The sequence below is a fragment of the Leishmania infantum genome, chromosome 28 (assembly GCF_000002875.2).
Source record: "Leishmania infantum JPCM5 genome chromosome 28".
In the NCBI taxonomy this organism is placed as follows: domain Eukaryota; phylum Euglenozoa; class Kinetoplastea; order Trypanosomatida; family Trypanosomatidae; genus Leishmania; species Leishmania infantum.
Genome location: NC_009412.2, coordinates 693,630 through 718,376, shown reverse-complemented (window position 1 = coordinate 718,376; position 24,747 = coordinate 693,630). Strand labels below are relative to the sequence as shown.

Sequence of the window (24,747 nt, the reverse complement as noted above, 5' to 3'; positions counted from 1 at the left end):
TACCGACGCAACGCACATCAGCACAGACACGCACACGCATCGAAAGCTCCTTACGAGGGTACACGACGAGAAGAACATAAACTTTACCACACTCATATACAGACGTCAAACACTTCTATTCACGGAGGCTTACACACACACACACACACACACACACCTCGAGAGCGGCAACGCTACGCAACTCATCGTCATCATCGCCTGCGCAGCAAAACTGACGCCTCCCTCCCTCCCTCGCTTCTCCAATTTCACTCTATCTCCCACCCGCCTTCTCTTGCTGTTCTTCACTACCGCTGCAAAGAGCCGACAGAAAGCCGCTCGTCCGCACACACAAACAACGAAGAACTTACACGGGTGCCTTCGCTCTGTTCGCGTGAACACGCTTTCGCCTCGCCTCGCCTCCTTCCCTCTCTTTTCCCATCCCTCTCACAACCATACAGCTGTCACGATGCAGCAGCCGGGCAGCCACCAGATCCAGCCCATCGACTCCCTCACACCGTTTCTCGGTGGCAAGTGGTGGATTCGGGCCCGTGTGACAGACAAGACGGACATCCGTACCTGGAACAAGCCGACGTCGCAGGGAAAGCTCTTCTCCTTCACCCTCATTGACGAGTCTGCCGCGATTCGGGCAACGGTCTTCAACGACGCCGTCGACACCTTCGAGCCGCTCATCGTCAATGGACAGGTATACTATTTCAGCGGTGGCCAGGTGAAGAATGCGAACCGGCGTTTCAGCAACGTGAACAATGACTACGAGCTCACGTTTGACCGCAGCTCGGAGATTATGCTGGCGCGGCAGGACACATCAACAGCGGCGCTGCCGATGCAGCGCTACAACTTTGTGCCGATCGAGCTTCTGAAGCAGCGCGAGGTCGGTTCGCTCGTCGACGTGCTTGGCGTCGTGCTCAAGGTGGACGAAGTGTCGTCCATCACGCAGAAGTCGACGGGCCGTGAGCTGGTGAAGCGAAACGTCAAGATGGGCGACATGACGGCGGCTGTGGAGGTCACCTTCTGGAACGATGAGGCAAAGGCGTGGTGCTACCCAGTCGGCACCGTTGTGGCGCTGCGGCAGCTGAAGGTTGGCAGTTTCGACGGTGTGACCCTCTCATCCACTTATCAGACCAAGATCGACATCAACCCCACAGACCTGCCGGACGTCAAGAAGCTCGCGACGTGGTATGTGACGACTGGCGGCGCTAACGTGACGTCTTTGTCGTCGCAGGGGCTTGGCGCCGCGAGCGGGGCCGGTGGCGAGAGCGACCGCGGCCGCAAGTACCTGGACGAGATCCAGTCGGAGGGGATCGGACGGGGCCTGAAGCCCGAGTACGTCGACGTCCGGTGCGTTCCGATTTACTTCAAGCAGGATGCCCAGTGGTACGACGCGTGCCCGACCTGCAACAAGAAGGTGACCGAGGAGGGCGCGCAGGGTGACCGCTTTCGCTGCGAAAAGTGCGACAAGACCGTCACGCCGACGCAGCGCTACCTCGTTTCCATCCAGGTCACGGACAACGTCTCTCAGGCGTGGCTAACGCTCTTCAACGAAGCCGGCATCGAGTTCTTTGGGATGGAGGCGGCAGAACTGAAGCGTCGTGCGCAGGAGGACCCTCTCTACATCGCGAAGCTGGCGCAGGGCCGCATGAACCGACCAGTGGTGATGCGTCTGCGCGTGAAGGAGGAGACGAGCTCGAACGCCATGACCGGTGAGGAGTCAGACCGGCTGCGCATGTCAGTGGTGCGCATCTCCGAGTTTATGCCGATTGCGGGCACCTCCGAGGAGACGCGCCGCCGCCTCGCGCAGAACCTGCGCACAGAGTGCGATGAAATTCTCCGCCTCATCGAGGCTTACGTCTGAGCACTGCCAAGAGACTAAGCAGGTCTCGCACGCACGCACAAAATGCATACAGAACTACATGCGCCTATGCGCTGCACTTGCATCGAGTGCTGACATGCACTACTCGCAGAGACGGCCACCTCATAGAACGAGAATGCCTCTGGTCGTGTCGGCCCGTGCGCGTCATCGTGTGTGCGTGTGTGTGTACATGCGCGCACCCACACCCACGCACGACGCGCAACACACAGACACGCCGACAGAAAGCCACTCCCGGAATGGTGTGGTCTCCATCTGCAGCTTTGCTGGGACGCCGTTGTTGCTCCCTCGCTTGGCACGGGAGCTGATGTGCGATGCCTCTCTCCTTTCGTTGTGGTTGTTGTGCTGTCGTGCTGATGGGCGTAAGCACGCACGCGCACACCCATGCGAACACCGGCACGGGGCTCATGTTGACCCTCCTCTCCCTTTCTCTCCCCTCTTCCCAGCGTACTTTTTGTGTGCGTGCGCGGGTGTGCGTGCCCACGCGTGCAGCCTTGGTCGGCGCGTGAAAGGGACAGACGCAACGTTTAGTTGTTTGCCTTTATTCCGTGTGCTTACTTCTGGCGCCCATGCGCCTTCCGCCGTTGATGCCGGCTGTCCATGTTGGCTCAGTGGGGCGGTGGTGAGTGGTGATGATGCTGGTTCGATGGAAAGCAAAGCAAGAAGACGATAAGCGAATCCGGCAACATGTGTGGGCGTGCAGAGCCAATACGCACTTTTGAGAGAAGAATGCACATGCCATAAGCTTACTGGAGCTGAGAAGGCCGTGCACTGCGTTGGGGGAACGATAGGACGGGCTGGGGTGTGATGGGTTTCTGCCCCCTCACCGCCCCCTCGTTCTGCTTCACACGCTGGCGGCAACTTTAAGCTGCTGTTGGAGGCTGCGTTCAAGTGGCATGGCAGCCGTGGTGCGTTGTGGTGGTGCACCGGCTACATGTCTGCGATGAGCTCCTTCGGCTCCCACACACGCGCACGCACAGAGGGGGATGAAGGGAGCGCTCTGTGGTGTGCGTGCGTCGCTTGAAGGCGATGCTGTCTCTCTACCGCGCTGCGTGCAGCACCCCATCCGACTCCGTAGGCGCGTGCGCGTGTGTAGAAGGGCGGACCACGGTAGCTTAGTCGCAGTTCTCATGTATCGGAGTTGCGCGTTGACGGGCAACACTTCTTTCACATGTGCATTGAATTCGCCGGCGCTCATTTCTCTCCTTCTTTCTGCCGCTTCTGGCGGCTTTCTCTCTGTGTGTTGCCCATTGCGCACAACACGAACAACAACCATTGTGTGCGCGGTGCTGCCGTCGGTGTTATGGCGGTTCGCTGCGCGCGACTCCACCGGGATGGACACCCCCTCCCCCTCAAAATGCAGTCTTCTCCTGTTTCGTTTGAGGAAGTACCAAAGGAAGTCTGTTGACGACGACGGCAGCGCACTAGGCGGTACCGGCAACGTGAGCACAGCGCGCCGTGTGAGAAACCGCACAGAGGCGGCAGCCAACAGACTTTAGTCAGACCTGCGTGGCTGTCACGGCAGCCATCAAAACGCACGCCCACAGATACAGACACACGAAGCGCCGACCATACGGCATAGGACTCACAGACGGACACGAAGAGGGAGTGCAACCATTGTCACGTTGCCTTCCTTTCAGGTTGTCCGTTTGTTTCGCAGACCGCACACATCGGCCTCATCCCCCTTCTCCTCTCAGACCTCGAATCGGGGACACTCGACATCGCACAGGGGCGCCACTAGTTCCGCCCCCTTGCTTCGGGTCTGTGTGCGTGAGCGTCACGTGGGTGAGCGAGTGTGTCCTTGCTAGCGTTAGTAGGACCTGAAGATAGGGACGAGCGAGTTCGACGGCCTCCTCCTCCTTCCCCTCAGAACGAGTGGCAGCTACGCGCGTGGATACCAAAAGACAGACCTCTTCATCCCGGCATCCTTTTCAGGAGGAGGAAGAGATTCAGACCGCCTGCACTGTTTCTTTCCAAACGTGTTGAACTCGGCATCACTTGTGTGCTCGGGGTGATGATCCGTAAGCTGCTCGCTTCCGTCGCCGCTGGCGGCGCGGTGGGCCGCCCGAGAGGCTTTCTCGCGCACTCGTGGGGCGTTGGGTGCGGTTTGCTGATGCATGTGCCAGTGAAAGTGACGGCAGTCGCGGGTGCCTCTGCGGAGAGGGCTGCCGCCTCCTGTTCCCTGGGCAACGCGCGCCGCTTCTACCTCGCCCCCTCGCGCATCTGCATGGATGAAGCCTCGAGTACTGCAGGGCAGCAGCAACAGCAGACATCGACTGCCGGTGGACCTGCGGGCGCCTCCTCCGCCTCTGCCAACGGCAGCGAGAGCGCTCTGGACGTTGCCATGCGCGTCAACAAGATGAAAAAGGCGCACCAGAGCGGCGGCGCCAACAAGAAGGAGGTGGAGCAGGAGGCGTGGCATGCACTGAATTCTCTGACCGAAGACCAAATCAACAACGCCGAAGGGAAGGCAGTCTCGCTACTCCTGAACGCATGGGCGTACTTTGCCAAGTTCTGGGCCAAAGGCAAGGATGGCCCGTTGTGAGGGATTTGAGCGCGCGTGTGTGTGTGTGTGGGGGGGTGCGGGCGCAGACGCGGTGCAAGGTAAGGAAAAACAAGAAGAAACAGAGATCGCAGAGGCGGCGGTGGGCGCAGTCCCAGATTAAGGCGTGCGAGCCGAGCGTGTGTCTGTGAAGGGGGAAGAGGGAGGCAGGGAGGAGCAAGAGAGAGGGTCTGCCCTCCCTCCCTCCCCTGACGCATGCACGTCCACTAAGCACTCCAACAAAGGGGGAGAGACAAGGTTACGGATGCACAGCGCCGTGACCGCCCCCGCGCCCTTCGCCTTGACTGGCCGCACCCCTTCCAACCACCGCGTTGCGCGGTACCTTCATTTTTTCCTTTTGGTGCTACGTTCGGCACTTTTCTTCATAAGAGGCAGAACGAGGGGCGTAAGGCGGGTAAGGAGCGGGTGGCACACGGGTGCACGTACACAGTAGCTGGGCGGTATTTTGCTGCCCCTTCCACCCTTTCTGCCTACTTCCTCTTCCACGCTCCGCACCCTCCATTCAATGCTTGTCTGTGATGTGCGTGTCTCGTGGTCGTGGTGGCGGCGGTGGTAGTGGTGCTGCCCACCATTTCCTCTTCGTCGTCGAATGCGACTGCTTCTTCCCTTATCGTCTCTGCGTGCTGTCGTTTTTTTTTTCGCTGGCGTTGTATTGATGCTTAACGCTGAGAAGGGGCTCTAAGGCGGCTGGCTGGATTAGAGGATCATGCGAGGCGCGCACACAGAGATGCGCACACAGCGAAACGAAAAAAAAAATCAAACCAACCAACCGATGCGCTGTCTAATGCGTGCGCATCTGTGCTCGGCTGCGACTGCAACACCGCCACAACATTCCAAAACTTCGAAAGAGGGGGGCGCGTGGAGGCGAAAGGGAAGGCACGGATCGGGAGTGCAGCCGCTTGTCTTCTTTCGTGCTTCTTTCTGCCCCCCATCGTGCACCAGCCACCTCGCTGCTTTTTTTTTGACTTCTCTCACTTCCCTCGTTGCACGCAGCAGAGCCTTCGCGGATGCCTGCGTGTGCGCTACGAAGTGTGCATGGCCATCTCCTTTTAATTTGCCAGCACTCTTCTGCACCCCGTGCTCGGGGCACGCATGCTCTGCTCTTCGCGCGCCCACAGGGACACATAAGCAACGTACGCGTTCTCCGCCTCGACAACTCCTCTGCCCGCTTCCTTCTCTCGACTCACTCTCAACGCGCTTTTTCTTTCTCGGCCTTTTATATCCTTGTGAATGGCCGAAGCAGGAACAGCACCCCATCAACGACAGCAGCACGTGACACGTGGCACGGACGTCATCAGGGTCGGTACGCTTGTTTGCCTCCTGCCCTTTCTGCCCGTTTCGGAGCGACTCTCCTCTCTGTTTCTTTGCGCCTTTCGCTCTTCTTGGAGGAGGAGGGCCGGGGAAGTGAAGGAGGGCGGGCGCCAGCAACAGCATCCACAACACGCGCACGCGCAGATTCACAGACACTCGCGCACACAGAGACGGACAGGCATCGCTGTCCATCCTATAGAGGTAAGTGGTGTTGCGCAGCGCACCACATTACCAGCCACCCTTACACAGCGACAAGGCGAGACAGCATCACCAGGAGGAGGCGCTGCGTTTTCGGGCAGCCCCGGTGGCTGCTGCCCCCTTTGTTTCTCTGGTCGCTGAGACCTGGTCCTTTCCGTTCGCTCCACGCCACCCGCCTCTCTCCCTCTCTCTGATAAGCTTAAGAAAACAAGTAAAAAGTAGGACGTCGACACGGACGTACCTCGCGTAATAGCTGCCACTTGCATACACCGACACGGACGGAAGAAGCGCTGGCTGTGCTCCAGGACGGAGCAGAGTGCAGTCGCTGCCTTGCTTTCACCGTCGATTCGTGTACTCTGTCTTCTCTGCGCCACCTTTCTCCCAGAAGAAGACTCCTATAGCCACAGCGGCTGGACACTTTCCCTGGCCGCTCAAGCTTATCTGTCGTCCCGTGTGCGCGACAGCACCGCTTGGCCGCGTGCTTGCCGCTGCTGAGTGTCGCACGTACGCAGAGAGACACAGCGCACCTTCGTCTCTTTCCTTTTCGATCCGTGCCCCCTTTAGTCCCCCTCGCCTCCCCCGTGTGCCACATGCGGCCATCGTCGACGTGCACAGCTGCGAGTGGCACCGGACATGGGCTGGCGCATGCGGAGGCGGTAGATGGCTCGACTCGGCTGCCAAGCCCGGCAGGCGTAGCGGCTTCCGCCTCTCCGCTGACCGTGACCTGCTGGCCGTGCGCATCTTTCCCAGGGCGCGGCGGTGGCAACCCGCTCCGTGCGTTTCGCACGGAGTCGCCTGGGACGACCGTTGCGGTCGTTACCGAACAGCGCACTGCGCCCCATCGCATGGCGCCCATCAGGCTTTCTTGTTATTCCCGCACATTGCCGAAAAGCGACCTACTGCCGTCATTCCTGTCGCCACGTGTGGCGGCTGCGCCACCCTTCTCGCTGCGCACTCCTCTTTCAAAAGCGCTGCTGTGCTCGCTGTTGACGTCTTCAGCTGCTGCTACGCGGATGCTCGCCTCGACAGGCGCACGACGGCATCCCGTGCGGGTCACAGCGAGCAGGCAGCAGCACGCCGCCGTCCAAGGCGTAACGGTGCTGCGCCACTCCCACAATAGGCAAGTCCGACGATTGCTTGAGGCTGTCGTCGCGGTTGACGGGGGAGGCAGGCCACCGGGGCTACGGCTCGGCGTAGCTGTACGTGCGCTTGCCACAGCTACGACGCCGTCCACCTCCACAGACACGGATGCGCCGCCGGCCTCCCCGGAGTCGTTCCTTGACCTCAATGAGGCACCTGTGCATCCGGTGCTCAGCAGCAGCAGCTCCGTGAGCAGTGGTGACGCAAGCGCTCCAGCGCGGAGAGAAAGTTCGCATCGATTTACCGCCAAGCAGCGGCGCCAGCAACATCCGCAGCAAGAACAGTCGTCTCGGGGCAGGAATAGGCAGCGCAAGGAAAGGCGAAGCGGCTCGCAGGGCTCTTTGCACCAAAACGAGCACGGCGCGACCACCCTCAGAGGGAGGTCGCGCCACGGAGAGCTTCCACCGCAGCAGCAGCCAGGCCCTTTACCACACAAGCAGATGCGCCACGTGCACTCGTCTGGTCACCATGGGGGCACCACCTCTTCAGCGGCGCCGTCCTCGGCCGGTGGTGCTTCTGCCCACGGTCGACGAGGCTCTTCTCCCGTGAGGCGAAGTGGCGCGGTGAGTGCCTCGGCCACCTACGCAAGAACTGCCAAAGAGGAGGTGAGCACGACCTGGAGCGGGTCGGCGGGGCGTCGGGGTGACGACCGCCGTGAACGGGGCCGCCGGAGTGGAATCGACACATCCGCGACAGGCCAGCCAAGCAGGCCTGCATCGTGCCACCCGGGCACATCGCCGCAGCGAGCGCCACCGCCCCCCACTACTTACACGAACACCGGCGCGCCGAGCTGTGCTGCGCTGCGCCGCCTCGTCAAGTCGCACCGCACGTTCAGAAAAAATTACGAGGCGCTACGGAAAAGCGACAAGGTCGCGGCCGCGTTTGAGCTTTGGTGCGCCGAGGCAGTGGCACACAGCCGTCTGGTGGAACATCTGGCCTCAGCGTTGGGCGGCGATAGCCAAGCGGTGACAACGGTCCGCCTCCTCCTCACAGGCGCCTCCAACAAGGCCGCGGCTGCTGACTCAGGGGCGGCAGCGGCCACCTCCCCGACCATGTCGGCAGCAGAGACGCTGGCAGTGCTGGAGGTGCCGCTTTCGGTGGTGGGTTGGCTCAACGAGCCCATCGTCATGCCGGACCTGGGCGCGAGGACACTCATGGAATTTGTGCACAAGGTGCTGTCCCCTTCGCACGGGGACAAGGCGCCAGCCAACGACTGTGATGTCGCTGGTGCTGGAGAGTTATTTGCGGCGTCCGCTGGCGACTCGCCGGCTGCACCGTATCGGTATGGGCGTCTCGAGGCGGTAGAGGTGTGGTACGACGCGTGGGGGCGCCAGCAGCACTATCGCGAATCGGCGGAAGGCCTGTCCAGCAGCAATACTGAGCCGGCGGCGCCATCTTTGAAGGCCTCCATCGCGCTGTGGCACCGTAGGCAGCGTGCAGTGCAAGATGTGCTGCTCTCTCACTTGACCGAAGGAGGTCGACCTTCCGTACTCGATGCGCTGCCTGTCTGCCCAGCCGCTTGTGACAGTGCCGACACGCGCGACACAACTCCCGTCGAATGTGGCCCTGTGACAGCTGCCAGCACCAGCGGCGCACCGGTTCAGCCTGACGGGAACGCTGCAGCGCGACCAGACCAATTCGTTGAGGGGGCGACGCGGGAGCTGCTACCCTATCTTATCGAGTTTCTTCAGACGCTGAGCGCGTTCAAGGCTGCACGCGAGGAGGCGAAGATGCACGCGGAGTACCATGCACTACTGGAAAACGCGGTGGCGGTGCAGTCAGGGTCAGCTCAAGCAGCTGCCGACGCCGCCGCTCAGGGCACGTACACGCACCTGTGTCTTGTTGCGCGCCGCTTTCGCGCGTCGCTGCCGGTGGAGCTGCACCCGCCACCCGCAGCGTCTGATATCGCAGATAAGCCCCTTGGCGGCGACGGCGGTGTGGATGCGGAGCTGCGCACCGCGGCCCAGCAGTACCTTCGGTCGATTTCGAAGGTGGACAAAGTGGCGTCTCATTCCGCCCAGTCGTCGTCAAAGATTGAGCGCTCGACGGGTGACGCGGGCACACACGAGACTACCGGAGCACAATCGTCGTCGTTGGCGTTGGCTGAGCGAGCGGGTGCGGCGCCATCCTACAGCGTTGCCGTGCTGGACATCTGTATCGGTGTTGTGCTGCGTTGCCTTCTCTTTTACCTTCCAGCGCTCTCTGCAAAGGACCGGGGCCATGTGCTGCAGCAGCTCAGCGCCCCTTGGCTGACGCTCGAACCGGAGGAGAGCGCTCGAGTCGCGTGCTGGTCAGCGTTTTTCGGTGTTGCCGATTTTCTCTCCAAAGCCTGTGCACTAAAGCGACGGGAGCGTATCGGTGCGTTGCCATCCGCCATGGGGGGACTCAGCAACGGAGACTGTTCGACCTCCTCTGCTTCGTTCACCGTTGACCATTCCACCCTTTCGACACTGCAAGGTGTGGTACAGCAGCTGCGCTCCTTGTGTTGGCCCACGGTGCTGGATCGTCACTCGAGTATCGTGCAGCACGCCCTCTGCCTCCTGCCAGCGGCATCTGAAGCATCGACGTCACCTTCTTCGGCGGCGGCATCGGTGTCCGATCAGCGGCGGCAGCAGCGGCGTCCTCCCACCGAGGCTCTGTCTGCTGGCAGTGCACGAGGCACGGCCTCATCATCAACAGTCGCCGCAGCTCCGCCGCACTCCACGCAGCCTCGTCCCCCTGCGTGGAGCGACGTCGTCGCGGTCGTGCGAGGCAGCGAGAGCCGACAGCGACTGGGCTACGAGCTACTCTTTCTCTTCTTGGGGGCTTTGCGATGTGGGAAGGAGAACGCCTTCCCAGCGCCCGTCAAGGCAACTGCTGCTGCGGCTGCGGACGCTTCGGTTGAAAAGCCTGCCTGGCCCCACCACCGGCCCTCTGATAGGCGCCGACTCAACACTGTCTGCATCTACGCGCTTGACGTCGACAGCTTCATTGCGGAGCGTATGAGTGACTTGTGGCCGGCAGGCGATGCGTGGCCGCTGCTGCGCACTCAGCCGTCCTGCTCGGCTGGAAGGGCGGTGGCACCGCCCGGCTCGCGCCCTGCGCCTGCGGAGCTACTCGCAGAGCAGACGGCGCACCCGTACGGCCTTTCTCGAGTAGCGCTGTGCACTTTCAGCGACTCCCTTCTGGAGAGCTGGTCGACCTTGTCGCTCCAACGCGCGCAGATCCTCATGGTAGCCCTGCAGCGGGCTGTGGCAGCTCCTGCTGCACTGACGTTGCGCTCGCTGCTCCCCAACCTACATTCGAGCGCCCGCGCCGGCTGCGAGCTCAGCGGTACCCGCTCCTCTGCCACACCGCCACATGCGGTGCAGCTGGCTGCGCGCCGTGCCGAGTGGCGAGCGGTGGCGCCAGTGATGTTCCTGTACACCACGCGCGCGTGCCCGTCTTTGTGGAGAACGATGTGGGCTTACATCTCGTCGCAAATGAAGTCCCTGCTGCGGCAGGTGGAGGAGATGATGAGGTCGGCACAGGCAAGCGCAGGCGATGAGCAAGGCGGCGATGTCGCGACGCGTGGAGAGCGGCGCTGGTCGAATGAAGAGGTGGAGGCGTGCTACAAGCAACTGGAGGAGCTAGCGACCATGTGCGCGTGGCTGGTTGCCATGGTGCCGTCCGTCTGTGGCAAGTGGCTCGCTGTCGCTGGCGCTGCAACGTCAGAGCCTGCACAGGCGTCCGCACGAGAGCACACCGAGCGTGTGAAGGCTGGGTTTGAGCGCTGTGTCAAAGGCCTTCTCGCTGTGTGGACGAAGACAGGCGCGAGCGCTGATGCGGCGGAGCAGCTGCTGACTTTGTTTTCCAGGCACCCCAGTTCCACGCCGACGCCCGTGGACTTCACCCCTGTGAGGGCGGCCAACAACGGTGCCGTCGACGACACCGCGCAGGGTGCAAAGGCGCCGCTGTCGGCGCAGGAGGAGACAGGAACAGGTGAGGCGGTGACACTACTCGCGGAGCTGGCAGCGGCGGCTCAGACGCATGTGTGGACCCGCGCGCTGTACGGCGCTGTCGAGTTGTGGATCAAGAAGACCCGCTACATCCAAGCGCAGTCGCGAGGAATCATGGAGACAGTTCAGCTGATGCCACCGGCGGAGGCATCTACCTCTGCGCTAGCCGCGATGACGGCAGCAGCGCCCGGTCGCGCTGCAGATGATCGTTCCCGCGCAGGTGAGACAGTGACCAACGGCGGCAGCTGTGCATCTGTGCCGACGGCGCCGCACGACGTGGATTTGGCGCTGCTTGCCTGGTGGCGCTCCACGGCGGAGGAGGACATCGGCCTACCATCGGCGCGCGTCTACCTCGCGCAGGTGTACACTGAGCTTCTGCGGATTGTTTCTGCTCGCGCTGTTCTCGCACCGTCGACCCCTCTACCAGAAAGGGCACACGTGGGGCACCCGCTCGATTCTGAGCGAGATTCAGTGTTGGGGGGCGCAAGCAATCGCGCCGGCGCAGTGGACAGCGGCGACGAGCCAACGTCGACCTTGAGGGGCGACACACCACTCAGCGGCGCAGCGGAAAAGACCATTTTCTCTGCAGCGGAGGTGGTCGTCATTCTGAGGGTGCTAAGTAGCATTGCGGCACGCGGCGTCGCAACGGTGACCTTGGGGCGCCTCACGGAGCGCGCGTCTGGGCGCGGTGTGCTCGGCAAGACGTCTTCTGCCGGCCCCGCAGAGAACGCTGTGGGCGTAGAGTCCACCTCTGGCAACGCTGACTCCATCATCGACTCGCTACGCCGCGCCGCCGTGTACGCCACCGTGGCGGACAAAGAGGTACCGTCGACCACAACGCCGGATTCGACGGCGTCAAAGGACGCGGGCGCTCGCGGCCTCTCAACGGCAACCGACGGCGATGAAAGCGGCAACCCTACCAGAGTCGGTGTTGCGGAGGAGGCCACAGCGCACGATCGAGGCAATGCTGCTGCCCTCTCTGCCCAGATGGCGGTTCAGCGCATTGAGGAGGCGCTGCTGAGCAGCTTGACAGCACACAGCGGAGCGTTGCCGGCGACAACGATGGTGGAGGCGACGTGGCTTCGACTGCTTCCCCTGTCGACGCTGCAGAAACTCCTTGATCATCGAGAGTCCTCTGCGGCCGTCTCAGCTGGACCAGACGCCCCGCCGCCAGGTCTGTCATCCAACGCACCGCCGTGCAAGGCTGCAAATAGCGGGTCATCGAATGCGCAACCAACAGCGTGCGCCGACCTCGCCACCACAGCAGCAACGCCGTCGCCTCCGCGTTTTGCCCCTGCCGCCGTCGTCGCATCCGGCTCTGCTCCACAGCTCGACGGGTCACTGCGGGAGTCGCCGTCGCCGTGGGTGCGCAAGTTGCATGACGCGGTCCTCACGAGCTGCCACTCGCGCCACATTGGCATCTGCCTTGTCTCTTCGCTGTACTCCGTCCTGGCAGCGTCGCAGAAGCGCGACGACTCTACACAGCCTCTCTCAGCGTCGACTAGTTGTGACGGCAGTCGTGGCGCGGTCAGCGCCGCCACTGTGTCTTGTGGCGGTACTTCAGAGACCGCTTCGTCTTGCGCTGAGGACTGCGATGTGGCCAGGGACGGGCCGTCGCTCGCCACGTCGCGGCTCCGCTGTTTTTTGGCACGACTACGCACGAGCTGCGCCGAGGCCGTTGTGCTTTTCCATCGTGCTAGAAGGCAGCACGCTGATCTCACCGCCGCATCCGGCGAGGGCGACGCCAGTAGCAGTGGTGGCGCAGACGCGGACGATGCAAACGCATCCCGCGTAGGCTTGAAAGCATCAGCATGGGCCGCTGCTGCAGAGGTCGACGGTGATAGTAAGGGTGAGGCCGAGGCGGGTACATTGCACGCGGCCACGCCGCACCAGCAGCATGGGCAGCGCTTCTGCAACGTGCTGGTGGTGACCAGCGAGCTTCACGAGCGCCTTACAGCCTACGCAGAAACGCTCGCTTGCGCAGCAGCGAGGTGCAGTGGGGCAGAGCAGGGTGCTGACCAGGATACGTTGCGTACTTCCCGCAACGGCAAGCCTGAGAGAATGCGCCACCTGCTCCGACTCTTGTACGCATCGCTGCTGGATGCGGTGGCCGATTTTGTGCCGTACGCAGAGCACGGGAATGCTGTGGAGGTGATGCAGATGCTAGGCGTCATCACTCGCCGCATGCCATGGCAGCAGTGCGCGCAAGCGTCGCTGGCGCAGGCGCTGCCTCTCGAGAAGGACGGGCAGTTTGGCGACCATACCAGCGACGAAACAAGCTGTGAAGCAGTGCCACTGGCGAAGCGCGGGGGCGGCGTTGCGGAGGCCGGTGCTGCTGCTCGGCCGAGCGCGCCCCGCGACGGCGACGAAGGCGTCTCGATCGATCCCCTCCTTGTGTGCTTTCGGGAGCAGGTGACGCGGCTGATGCCGTACGTGGATGCTGAAGTGCTTCGCTGCACGAAAGCTCGGTTGCCCCAGCTTCTGAACCTGGCGCTGATCGGCAGCGCAAAATCGTCTGTCGAGTACGTCTTGCGCAGCGTTCCAGTCAGCACCAGAGGGTCACTGCAGCGTCGAGAGGGGCCCTGCGCCGCCGCCGCGGAGGCGACGCGTTCCAGAAGCACCCTTGCTCTGTCACCCGTGTCCCGTTCGGCAGCGAAGGTGAGCGCGTCTGAGAGTGCCAGCCATGGTGCCACTACCGAAGCAGAGCCAGGCCGTCTGGGACTCTCTACGCTGCCCCTCTGGTCTCAGGCCCCACTCGAGTCTCTTCTACACCGTATAGCCATGGACCGGCTGATGGCATCGCGACACGCGCTGTACTTGTGCACTCTGACCGTCAATGCGCCGGAGTTTTCAGCTGTGCTTCTGCCTCTCACGCAATACCTGCGCGACGCGCGCGCGAGGATTTCGTGGGCGATGCTAGAGGTGGTGTTCAAGGCCGTTGCCGTGTCTGCCGTGAACTTCCAGCGGCACCATCAAGCAGAAATGCTGCTGCGTAGTGATCTTCTGCCCTTGTCGCCGTCATTGTCACCCGGGTCCGATCAGACGCCAGGCAGCGCCGCTCATTCTCCCGCAGATCGTGCGAGCGCCGCCTCCGCGGCGGAGCGACCCCGACGAGGTGGGGGCGGCGGCGATGCGTCGCAGCGCGGCGGAATCGCGCTGCCGCGGTCGTCGACCGATTGCGCGGCGCTGCGCGTGGGGGAGATGAGATACCCACACCGTAACGGCAGTGGGGCTTCGGCGCCTCTCTTCCGCACAGCTGCCGTACCGTCCGCCGTGTGTAATGCGCCGTCGCAGCTGCGGCACGCCTGGGGCGATCTTGCTCGCCGCCTCCTCCACGAAGAGGATGATGTAGCCGTGTCCGACGTCTCACTCTGGGTGTCGGCGCTGTACTGCGGCGCTATGGTGAACTGCGCAGGGACTCAGTTGTTTGAACAGCTGCTGGCGTGCCTCGTCTTCGGCACCACGACCCCCGCAGCCTCGGCGGCAACCACCACAACGCGGATCGCCACGCTGGACGTTGTGGGTTGGACGCTGGTGCTGGAGGCGTGCGGCACGGCTTCAGACCACCACTACCGACAGGCATATCAGAGTCTTTTGAGGGACGAGTTCGTTCCCTTCCTGGAGCGCGCCGCGGCCTCTGCCGACAGTGATGAGGGTGGCGTCTCAGCATCTTCTGCTTCATCTGCCTCGTATCCGACATGGCCGCCTACTGCGGCAGTGGCGTCGGGGCGGGCGGTGCTGGACGACGCGCTTCCCCTCGCAGGGGCCTGGCGCTGCGGCTTGTTGGAAGCCATTCCACAGCTGTTTGTCGAGGACGCCGCGTTTTGGCGTCGCGTGAAGAACTGCGTGGAGACGTGGTGCGCCGCGATTGCTCGCGACCCTGCTGAGGTTGCCAGTGAGTCCCCATCTGCGCCAAGGACGTCCACGTCGGCGGCGCGGCGGTCTTGGGTGACGCAGCTACAGCAGAGCTTCAACTGGGCAGCGCAGTGTGCCGGCCACTCGTCTCTTGTGTTCAGCGATAATACATGGACGACGGAGACGGCAAACGCAGATGCGCACGCTGTGGCGGAGTGGATGCGGATACAGCTGGAAGCTCTGGGGGCGAGCGCAGCCTCAGTGACAACCACACCGGAGGCGCCGCCGAACGTCTCCCCACCGCGCGGGGGGCAAACCGCATCTCTCCGCGGGTAGCACACCCATGACCGTAGACAGCTGTCTTGTCCGCCAGGGAGATGCAACTTCAACCACTCCATCCTCCGCGATCGAGTACTGTCACACCGCAAGATGACCATCTCACGTCGCGGGTGGATTGAAGAGGAGACGAGACGGAGTCGGTAGGACAGCCAAGTTTCTGTGTATTACCTCCGCCGCTCTTCTCACCTGTGGCATCGCTTGCTTGCCGGTCTGTAGTGGATGATGCAGTGACCAAGAAGACAGACTTGTCTACGGGAGAGGAGGGAGGTAAGATATGTACGTGAGGAGCAGAGGAAGAGTAGACAATACGCTGATAAAGCGAATGGCTCTCAAAACCTTCCCACCACACACACACACACACACACACACACACTGACACCTACATGCGCACGCTTGTGTACACTAAGAAGCGTGCTTGCAGTGGCATGTGTGCTTCTGTGCGTCTGTATGGGCGCATGGCTGGCCCACGACGGACACAGACGTCATGGATCCGTACACATTGCCACGAGTATCTTTAGCTCCTTGCGCCCCCCCCCTTCCCGGCGCGCACCCTCATCTCGCTCATCCCTCCCCCCTCAATCTCTCTTCGCCTCTTCTCGTTCTCTCCCTCTAACCACACGGACAAACACGCACAGACACTGATGTGAGGGCTACTGGGAGTACCCAGAACTGCTCTTCGGCACCCTTCCTGCCCCTACCACGCCTTCCTTGTCCTCTTCTCCTCTTTCGGTAAAGGGCCGGGCAAGGCGTGTGTGTGAGAAAGCGAGGTTCCTGTGCGACTCGAAGAGGCGCCACACGCACACAGCGTACTCGTATCTACGACCAGACACCACACAGCTTCATAGAAAGCCCCTCCCTCTACCCTTTCCACACACGCACACACAAAGACAGGCATATATAGCCATAGACAGAGCGTTGCTGTTGCCATCACGCGGAAGTCGTTGTACACAGCCCGTGCACACGCCTCCCTTTTCTGTTTGCTCTGGTGCAAAGGCAGGGAGCGCGTTGCCTTCGCGTGCTTGTGTTAATCCCCCTTTCTCCCCTCCCCCTCTCGTTACCGCGCTCACTCACTCAACCGCATATACGCATTCAGCTAATAGCGTCGCACCGTAACCCACCTTTAGGGCCAGCAGCGGAGGTGCGGCTTTGCGATGATGCACCGCCCATCTAGCTCATCACCACTCCCCCCTGAGGGCGAATCGACGCGGTACCTTGTGGTGATCGAAGTGAGGACCACGGCCGATACCGCTGCTTGGCCCGAGCTCAGCTGCCTTGTCCGATCCTATGTGCGCGTGCAGGCGAGCCGCCGACTGGCCGCGGGCCACCTGCCGCCGTTTCTCCCTGGCGCCACCATCTCTCTCGCAGATGCGCCGCCTCTGCTGAGAGATGATGTCGCGTCGGTGCGGGTGTGTGACGTCTCCTTCCCGACAGGCTGTTCGTGGACAAATATGGAGCAGGTGCACTTCTGTATGTGCCTGTACCGACTCCACGGTGAAACTCTCTGCAGGCCACTATCGTCTGCCGCGTCTGCCCCGGTTACCCAGGCGTCTCTGCCGGCGTGGTGCACGGCCGACAGCATGCACAGCGGCGGCGACGAAGGTGACAGTGCGTCGACCTTCACCGTGACACCCCTGCCGCACGTCTCACTGGAGGGCCAGTGGGAGTCGCTGTACTATGGCGAGAGTGAGGCGGCGTCGATTGCGTTCAAGCGGGACATCGTGAGCTACGTGGACGCCGCCATGCGGTTCACCCACGCCGGGGTGAGCTCCAACTTTGTGACGTGGAATCGACTTGTTCTTTTCCACGGCCCGCCAGGCACGGGCAAGACGTCGCTGTGCCGCGCCTTGGCACAGAAACTGTCAATCCGCCTCGCCTCGTCGGTGTACGCTCGCGCGTGCCTTTTGGAGATCAACGCTCATAGTTTGTTCAGTCGCTGGTTCAGCGAGAGCGGCAAACGCGTGCTGCAGCTGTTTGAGCAGGTGCACCGCATCGCCGACGACAAGGAGTGCTTGGTGTGCTGCGTGATGGACGAGGTGGAGAGCCTCGCGGCAGCTCGCACCTCCGCCATGAAGGGCAACGAACCATCTGACTCGATCCGTGTTGTGAATGCACTGCTCACACAGATGGATCGACTGCAGGACTGCAAGAACATCGTCGTCCTTGCCACGACCAACTTGACGGCGGCAATCGATGCAGCGCTGCTGGACAGAGCGGACAAGCGCGTGTATGTCGGCCCGCCAGGCGTGCAGGCACGCTTCCTCATTCTATATGCGGGTGTGCAGGAATTGGTGGACAAGCGGTTGGTGGCTGCGCCGCAAGCGGGGACGTCCGTGCTACCCGACGAACTGAACGGGGTTTCTCTTGCGGACGAGCGTTGCCAGGATGAGGGGCAAGCGGCACACCGGGGCAACGTAGGCGCGCACCGCAGCCTTGGCGGTCATCTACTGGTTGGCGGCAGCGGCACCGCCGAGGCCGCACACATGTGGAATGAAGAGCTGACCGCGTTGCACGACGTGCCGAGTAAGTCTCACAAACCGCCGCAGCAGATGATACCGACATCCACGAGTTTGGGAACGGCACCCGCCCCGCAACCAGCGCATCCCCAATCGCCGTCGCACTGCCTCTCTGGCAATGCGTACACGATCAGTGAGCTGCTCCATCACATTGCCGAGGTGTGCGTGGGCCTGAACGGCCGCACCTTGAAGAAACTGCCGTTCTTGGCGTACGGCGCGTGCATGTGCAATTCTTACACTGGCGGCTGCGGTGGTAGCGAGTCGGCGTGGCAGGGGGACCAGAGAGGTGGCTTCGATGCGCCTCTGCCTCTGCGGGACTACCTGGAGGCGTTGTTCAAGGTTGCAGAGGAGGCTGCTGAGGTGGCCGTACTCGATGCGAATAGCGGTTCCTAAAGCCGTCTGCTGACGCCGCAGGTGAGCCGCGCTGTGCTAACCTGTTCTAATCGCTTCTTTTGCCGCAGACCCTGATCTCCCTCCCTCTCAAGACGGCTCCACGAGGAACGGCACGCGGCACAGATCACGGCAACATACGTACTCCTCTGCGCAAGAACATGCAGACATACATGGCCCCTCCTCTTTCCCACGCCTGCCAGCGATTCTGCTTTGACGATACAGAAGAAGAAAAACAGAGGGAGAGGCGAACGGTGCGAGAGGAGCGGGAGTCTATGTGCCCACTTCCGAGTCTGTCGCCCGGCTATTGGCCGTGCACCACAGCGGGCTGTTTCGCGCACCACTTCTGAGGCGCAAACGTGCAGCCCCCTCCCCCTCCCTCATGCGCCCGCGCATGTAATGTGACAGGGAGGCACTGCCAAGCACTTCACGAGAGAGCTTGAAAAGAACGCCGAGGATGAAGGTAATGGAGAGAGGGAGGGGGGCGGGATGCAAAATGTTGTTGCCTCCTTCCTTCTCTGCTCCTCACTTCTGCAGCCTTTAGGCCCTCGATGCTGGAGCTTGGGTCTGCTGCGTGCTTGTGGGTCGAGCGGATCTTGACTAGGGTGGTGGTGGCTCTCCCGCCAAACCTCATCATCTCTCTCAATCTCGAATGCTGCATGTGTGCGCGGACCATCCCTCCTCGAACTCTCTCTCTCCTCCGCCCACTTATCCATCTACTTTCCCCTTCTTTTTTTCCAGGATCCACAGGCTTTCTTCCCTTTTATGTTTTTTTTTTTGCCGCTGTGTGTGTGTGTGCAACCGAAACGCAAGAACTGCAAGGCCTCCTCCCCCCTCTTTCCCCACTCCATCGCTTCTTTTCCTGCATCACGTTGGCTTTTTCGGCCCCCTCTCCCCCTTACTGTTCGTGGTCCTTCTCTCGACCATCAAGGCCAAGCATCATCTAAAAGATCAGGTGCGACGGTTGACTGGAAAGTGTGCGTGTGAAGGTCGTAATGGGCCGCAATGTGCTGATGGTGGCTGAGAAGCCGTCGCTGGCAGAGAGCATCGCGACGATCTTGAGCAACGGAAGTTGCTCCCGCCGAACCCGTGCGCTGCCGGTGTACGAGTACACGGGCAATTTCATGGGCAGTCCCGCATACTTCAAGGTGACGAGCACTACCGGCCACGTCTTCTCGTGCGACTTCACCTCTCAGCATCAAAACTGGGATCGCACGGATGAGGAGCAGCTCTTCACCGCGCCGATCACGTGGAAGGACACGTCGGGGAAGGTGAGCCACCACCTCGAGCATGAGTCGCAAGGCTGTGATACACTGGTGCTGTGGCTCGACTGTGATCGTGAGGGGGAGAACATTTGTTTTGAGGTGATGCAGGTCGTTCGACGCGAGATCTACAACCACCACAGCATCTTCCGCGCGCACTTCTCGGCCATCACGGCGGAGGAGATTTTCCACGCCTTCCGCAATCTCGGGAAGCCGAACAAGAACATCAGCGACGCGGTGACGTGCCGGCAGGAGCTCGACCTGAAGGTTGGCGTAGCCTTCACCCGGTTTCAAACCAAGTACTTCCAGGGCAAGTACGGCGACTTGGATGCCAGCGTTATCAGCTACGGCCCGTGCCAGACGCCGACGCTCGGCTTCTGCGTGCAGCGCCATGACGAGATCCTCAACTTCAAGCCGGAGAACTTTTGGCGTCTCGTCCCGGTCGCCTCACGCGGCGGCGCACTGCTGCAATTCGAATGGGATCGCGGGCGCCTCTTCGACGAGACGATGGCGCGGCTGATCCTTCAGCGCATCACCAAGAGCGGCAAGGTGGCCACCGTCGTCAACGTGTCTGTCAGCAACGACACACGTCCGCGGCCGACCGGCCTCAACACAGTGGATCTCATGAAGATTGCAAGCAGGGCCCTTGGCATCGGCCCCCACTACGTGATGAGCATCGCCGAGAACCTGTACATCCGCGGCTATATTTCGTACCCTCGTACCGAATCCACGGCATACCCGCCATCTTTTAACCTTGCCGGCGCCCTCGCTCAGCAGAAAAACCACTCCATGTGGGGGGCCTACGTAACGGCGCTGCTGCAGCAAGGACACGCGCGCCCCAAGGCAGGCAAGGACGCTGGCGATCACCCGCCGATCACGCCGATGCGAAGCGCGTCGCCCAGCGAGCTCTCCGGGGATGAGTGGCGCATCTTCGAGTACATTACACGACACTTCATCGCCTCGGTGTCACCAGACTGCCGGCTAATCAAGACGAAGATCACGATCGAACTTGGCGGTGAGCTTTTTAGCATCTCGGGAAAGGTGGTGGAGGACCCCGGCTTCACGGAGATCATGCCGCACGCCCGCGTCGAGGACGACAGGATGCCGACCGGCGTCCACAAGGGCGACTCCTTCCAGCTGTCCGATGTGCGGCTGCAGGCGGGGCAGACGCAGCCGCCGTCGTACCTGACGGAGTCGGACCTGATTGGGCTGATGGAGAAGAACGGTATCGGAACCGACGCGTCCATCTCCACCCACGTCAACAACATTGTGGAGCGCGGCTACTGCAGCGTGCAGGCGGGGCGTGTCATGAAGCCATCAAAGCTTGGCATCGTGCTCATCCACGGCATCAAGGCCATCGACCCGGAGCTGGTGCTGCCGCTCGTGCGCAGCCGCGTGGAGGAGTATGTCACCCACATCGCCGAGGGCCGCGCGCAGCTCGACGACGTGCTCAGCTACTCGCTTGACCTCTTCTTCGCTAAGTTTAAGTTCTTCAAAGAGCACATAGACGTCTTTGATGCCCTCATGGGCGCCTCCTTCTCCGCCATCTCCGCCGCCGGGAAGCCGATTACGCGGTGCGGCAACTGCATGCGCTACCTGAAGCACCTGGACACTCGTCCCCAGCGGCTCTACTGCCCGTACTGCGAGGTGACGTTCGCGCTGCCGCAGGGCGGCACCATTAAGCCGTACTCCAGCTTCAAGTGCCCCATCGACAACTTCGAGCTCGTCATCTGCCACATCGAAGGCGGCAAGTCCTTTCCCATCTGTCCTCATTGCTACAACAACCCGCCGTTTGAGGACATGCGCCCCGCCATACAGCACCACCACCGCGGGTACGGTGGAGGGGCAGCGGCGACGACGGCACCATCCACGCGGCACATGGCGTGCGACGAGTGCCGCCACCCCACGTGCGAGCACTCCCTCGCCACGAACTACGTGTGCGACTGCGTGGACGGCTCCTGCGCCGGCAGCATGGCCTTCGTTCCCCGGACGGCTGGCCAGTGGAAGGTGTGCTGCAACAAGTGCCCCATGATGATCAAGCTGCCACCGACAGCGCAGCGAGTGTACGTCACTTTCGAGGAGTGCCCCGAATGCGCCTCCAACTGCCTCGACATCATGTTCCCCGAAGGCAAGAGCGTCTTGCCTAACCGCAAGGACCGCATTGTCGCGTGCATCTTCTGTCATCCAGGCCTGAGCCCGCTCTGCGAGGAAGTGCGCGGCCGCATAGGTAACTTCCGCCGCATCGGTGGCGCTGCTGCTGGTGGTCGGGGCGGCCGTGGACGCGGACGTGGTCGCGGACGTGGTCGCGGACGTGGCAACCGCGAGGATCGCCGGTGAGCGTGCCGCAGCCCCTTCGTCGGTCCCCAGTTGCGGTAATGAAGTCTGGATAAGCGAGGCGTGCACGTTTGCCTGCGTGCGCATGCGCACGGGGGTGAGCCGATGGCATGCGCTTTCTCTGCCTTCTTTATGTGTGTGTTGCCGTGACCTGCGAGCCGCTCCCTTTCCTCCACCTCTCAGACGCGTGTGCATCCGCGTTCTTCCTTCCATTCCTCCCTCACACCCACGTGGACAGCGAGAACAAAACCGAGCGGAGGTCAGCCACGCGGTGACACTGCGTGCTGTGGATGCTGCTTGTTGATGCAGCGGCGTGTGCGTCAGCTCAGCTGGGCGATGGGCTATACCAATTTTTTTCCTCTCCGTTCCACCTAGGCGACACTTTTGGATATGGGGGAGGGGCGAAGTTGCTTCATTGCAGACTGCTCGGCACCCGTGCGTAGAGTGCGTCGATGATGGGGCGGCATCCACCAGTGTTCTACTCCTCCATCCCACGCACTGCGATGCCGCCACCCCCTCTTGGACTATGCCTTCCTTTCTCTTTCTCTGACATCTTCTGCTCCTCTGCGACTGCCCCTACTCTTCCTCCCTTTCTCCCCTGACACCTCGCGCCAGTTTCGCTACTCTCCTTCCTTGGCTGCAGTTTGGTGACAGCCCTCGTATCACCGCACTGCCGCCGACTGACCATCCTTCTCCCCCCTCCCTCCCTGAGCCCCTCCTTTCCCTAGCTTTAGATCTCCTGCTCCTGTGTCCTCTGCATAGTCTCGCGTGTCCATTTCCCATTTCGCATCACACGGATACGCGCCACGGCACGGATAAGGTGTAGCGCATCGTCGCGGTCTTCGACCCCTGCCATTCCACAGCGCTTCTTCCCAATAAAGGAAAGCCGCTGCAGCAGCACCGTCGGCCCCTAGCACTGTCCAGTGCCTTCTGCCCGAACGCAAACCTACACGCCCACGTCAGCTTTCACTCGCCATCATCTTACGTCTCAGCATCCCTCAGCGTGCTTCTACCGGTGCTCCTTGTACAGGGTCTACACCACAAGTGGAACAGGAGAGCGTGGCGCGCCCACCCGCCGAGTCGTACGGGCATACACGCCATTGAAAAACTCTCGGTGCTTCTGTATGATAGCACGGTATGCCAACTAGTTTCCGACACTACGAACCGGAGGAGCGGGGCGGGTACGCGCCCAGCGCGAGCAACAACGGTGCCGAGTTTGGCGGTTCCGAAACAAGGTACTCGACCAAGACGCGTTCAATCAACGCCGCTGCGTCGAGAACTGGTACGGGCCGTGCGGGTGTGCCGGCGCAGCAGCTGCAGCGCTTCGATGCCTTGCTGCGTCTTCCGGAAAATCGCGAGTGCTTCGACTGTGGTACGAAGCAGCCGCGTTGGGCGAGCACCAACCTTGGTATTTTCTTCTGCCTCCGCTGCGCCGGTATCCACCGCTCTATGGGCACGCACGTATCGAAAGTGAAGTCGGTAAACATGGATGCCTGGGTGGAGTCTATGATGCTCGTGGTAGAGCACATCGGCAACGCGCGAGGACGACTCTTGTACGAGTACAACATGCCACCGTCGGCACGCGTGACCAACACGACCGAAACCGCCGTGGTCGAGCGCGTGATTCGCTCCAAGTATGAGCGGAAGCTGTACTACCACCCCCGCTTTGCAGAGCTCGTTGCACAATTTATGGAGACCCCGATGGAGGCGGCAAGCAGCAGCGGGACCACCACTTTAGCGTCTTCTCCGGGATCGAACGCGCCACCGTGCCAAGGTGGCGAGCCGGGGCAGACGCAGCCGCAGGGCGCCGTGCTCGAGGAGCTCTGGGGCGCGCCCGTGTCTTCACCCAACACGAATCAACCGAGTCAGGAAGCGACGCAGGGGGCGACGGGGGCCCGCACAAACGTTGCGGAGCTCTTCTCCGCCTATCCGACTCATGGCGCCGGTATGGGCTATGCGGCGGCTGGAGGCGGTGCCCACTCGCCGCCTACGGCGTGGGGGGAAACGGCGGGGCCGCTGTCGTCGGTGCCACCGGTGAGCGCGAACAACGACTCGGGCTGGTTCGAATCGCAGTTTGGTGGGGCGGCAAGCATTGTACTCGGCCCCGCCAGCGGCGGCGCTCACAGCGGGGCGCCGTTGCCGAACACACTGCAGTCGGCGTCGAGCCCGCAGACAGCGCACGATAACACAGGCGACCTGTTCACCGGCGGCAACGAGAGCGCGGGCTGCAGCAAAGACGAGATTCTCTCTCTCTTCCGCACCGCACCCGTCGCTGGGGCGTATGGGCAGACGAGCAGCGGTTCTACGGCAAACACGGGCGGGCATCCGTTGGCGTGGTAGTCACAGACGGTGAAGCCGCGCTACCCCGAGTAAGAGAAGGGCTTCATCACATCTCGTGGGAGAAAACGAGACAGGCAACGAAAAAGGCGGCCGCTGCACGCATCCACGGGGTTCCATCTGGCTTGTCTGTGTGTACGCATGCGCGTTTATGTGTGTGAGGTCGTGCGGTAGTGCAATCAAGCAGAGAGCGAGAGGGCAGAGAGAGGGCGATGGCGCCTCTTTCTCACATATACAGACACATACATCTGAGTTTGGTTTTCTCATTTTACGGTTGCTTTTGATGGCCGTTCCATGTACCGATCCGGATCTCTCTCTCTCTGCGCTTCGCTTGTTGCTCGTCTCTCTCTCTCTTTGAGGTTGAGCTTGCGTTCCGCGACGTGGGCACGTGTCCCGGCGCTTTTTGCGTGCTTCCCTATCCGTCTCTCATCATCAATATGCGTGTTGGGCTAAGCGCTGCGTTGCGTCAGCTGGGAAAGGAGCACATACGCTCTTCCCCCATCTTTGCGTTTTTGCTTATATGTGTGTGTGTGCGTGTGCGCTCCTCTCCGTGCGCGCTCTCTCACGTGCTCTCTTATGCCAAACTTCTGCAGAGGGCACGGGGTCGTCAGTGATGTCCTGCAGGCACAGGCTCCTTTCTCCTCCACTCTTGTTTTCGTTCCAA

At 61.8% G+C, this 24,747-nt stretch overlaps 6 protein-coding genes across 6 annotated transcripts; all 6 read left to right on the top strand.

Annotated features, from left to right (window-relative positions):
• Positions 1-445: 445 nt before the first annotated feature.
• On the top strand, positions 446-1,849 carry RPA1 (putative replication factor A, 51kDa subunit; the record flags this gene model as incomplete). The annotated part of the gene is made up of 1 exon (XM_001470183.1): positions 446-1,849. One exon carries the CDS (start codon positions 446-448, stop codon positions 1,847-1,849), a length of 1,404 nt encoding a protein of 467 aa, XP_001470220.1.
• A 2,128-nt stretch (positions 1,850-3,977) lies between these two features.
• LINJ_28_1930 (conserved hypothetical protein) lies at positions 3,978-4,409 on the top strand (the record flags this gene model as incomplete). Its single annotated transcript, XM_001470182.1, has 1 exon — positions 3,978-4,409. The coding sequence occupies one exon, from the start codon at positions 3,978-3,980 to the stop codon at positions 4,407-4,409; it is 432 nt and encodes a 143-aa protein (XP_001470219.1).
• Positions 4,410-7,516: 3,107 nt separating this feature from the next.
• On the top strand, positions 7,517-15,244 carry LINJ_28_1920 (conserved hypothetical protein; the record flags this gene model as incomplete). The annotated part of the gene is made up of 1 exon (XM_001470181.1): positions 7,517-15,244. The coding sequence occupies one exon, from the start codon at positions 7,517-7,519 to the stop codon at positions 15,242-15,244; it is 7,728 nt and encodes a 2,575-aa protein (XP_001470218.1).
• A 1,154-nt stretch (positions 15,245-16,398) lies between these two features.
• Positions 16,399-18,153, top strand: LINJ_28_1910 (ATPase-like protein; the record flags this gene model as incomplete). The annotated part of the gene is made up of 1 exon (XM_003392628.1): positions 16,399-18,153. One exon carries the CDS (start codon positions 16,399-16,401, stop codon positions 18,151-18,153), a length of 1,755 nt encoding a protein of 584 aa, XP_003392676.1.
• Positions 18,154-19,145: 992 nt separating this feature from the next.
• LINJ_28_1900 (putative DNA topoisomerase III) lies at positions 19,146-21,749 on the top strand (the record flags this gene model as incomplete). The annotated part of the gene is made up of 1 exon (XM_001470180.1): positions 19,146-21,749. One exon carries the CDS (start codon positions 19,146-19,148, stop codon positions 21,747-21,749), a length of 2,604 nt encoding a protein of 867 aa, XP_001470217.1.
• A 1,446-nt stretch (positions 21,750-23,195) lies between these two features.
• Positions 23,196-24,086, top strand: LINJ_28_1890 (conserved hypothetical protein; the record flags this gene model as incomplete). Its single annotated transcript, XM_001470179.1, has 1 exon — positions 23,196-24,086. The coding sequence occupies one exon, from the start codon at positions 23,196-23,198 to the stop codon at positions 24,084-24,086; it is 891 nt and encodes a 296-aa protein (XP_001470216.1).
• Positions 24,087-24,747: the final 661 nt, after the last annotated feature.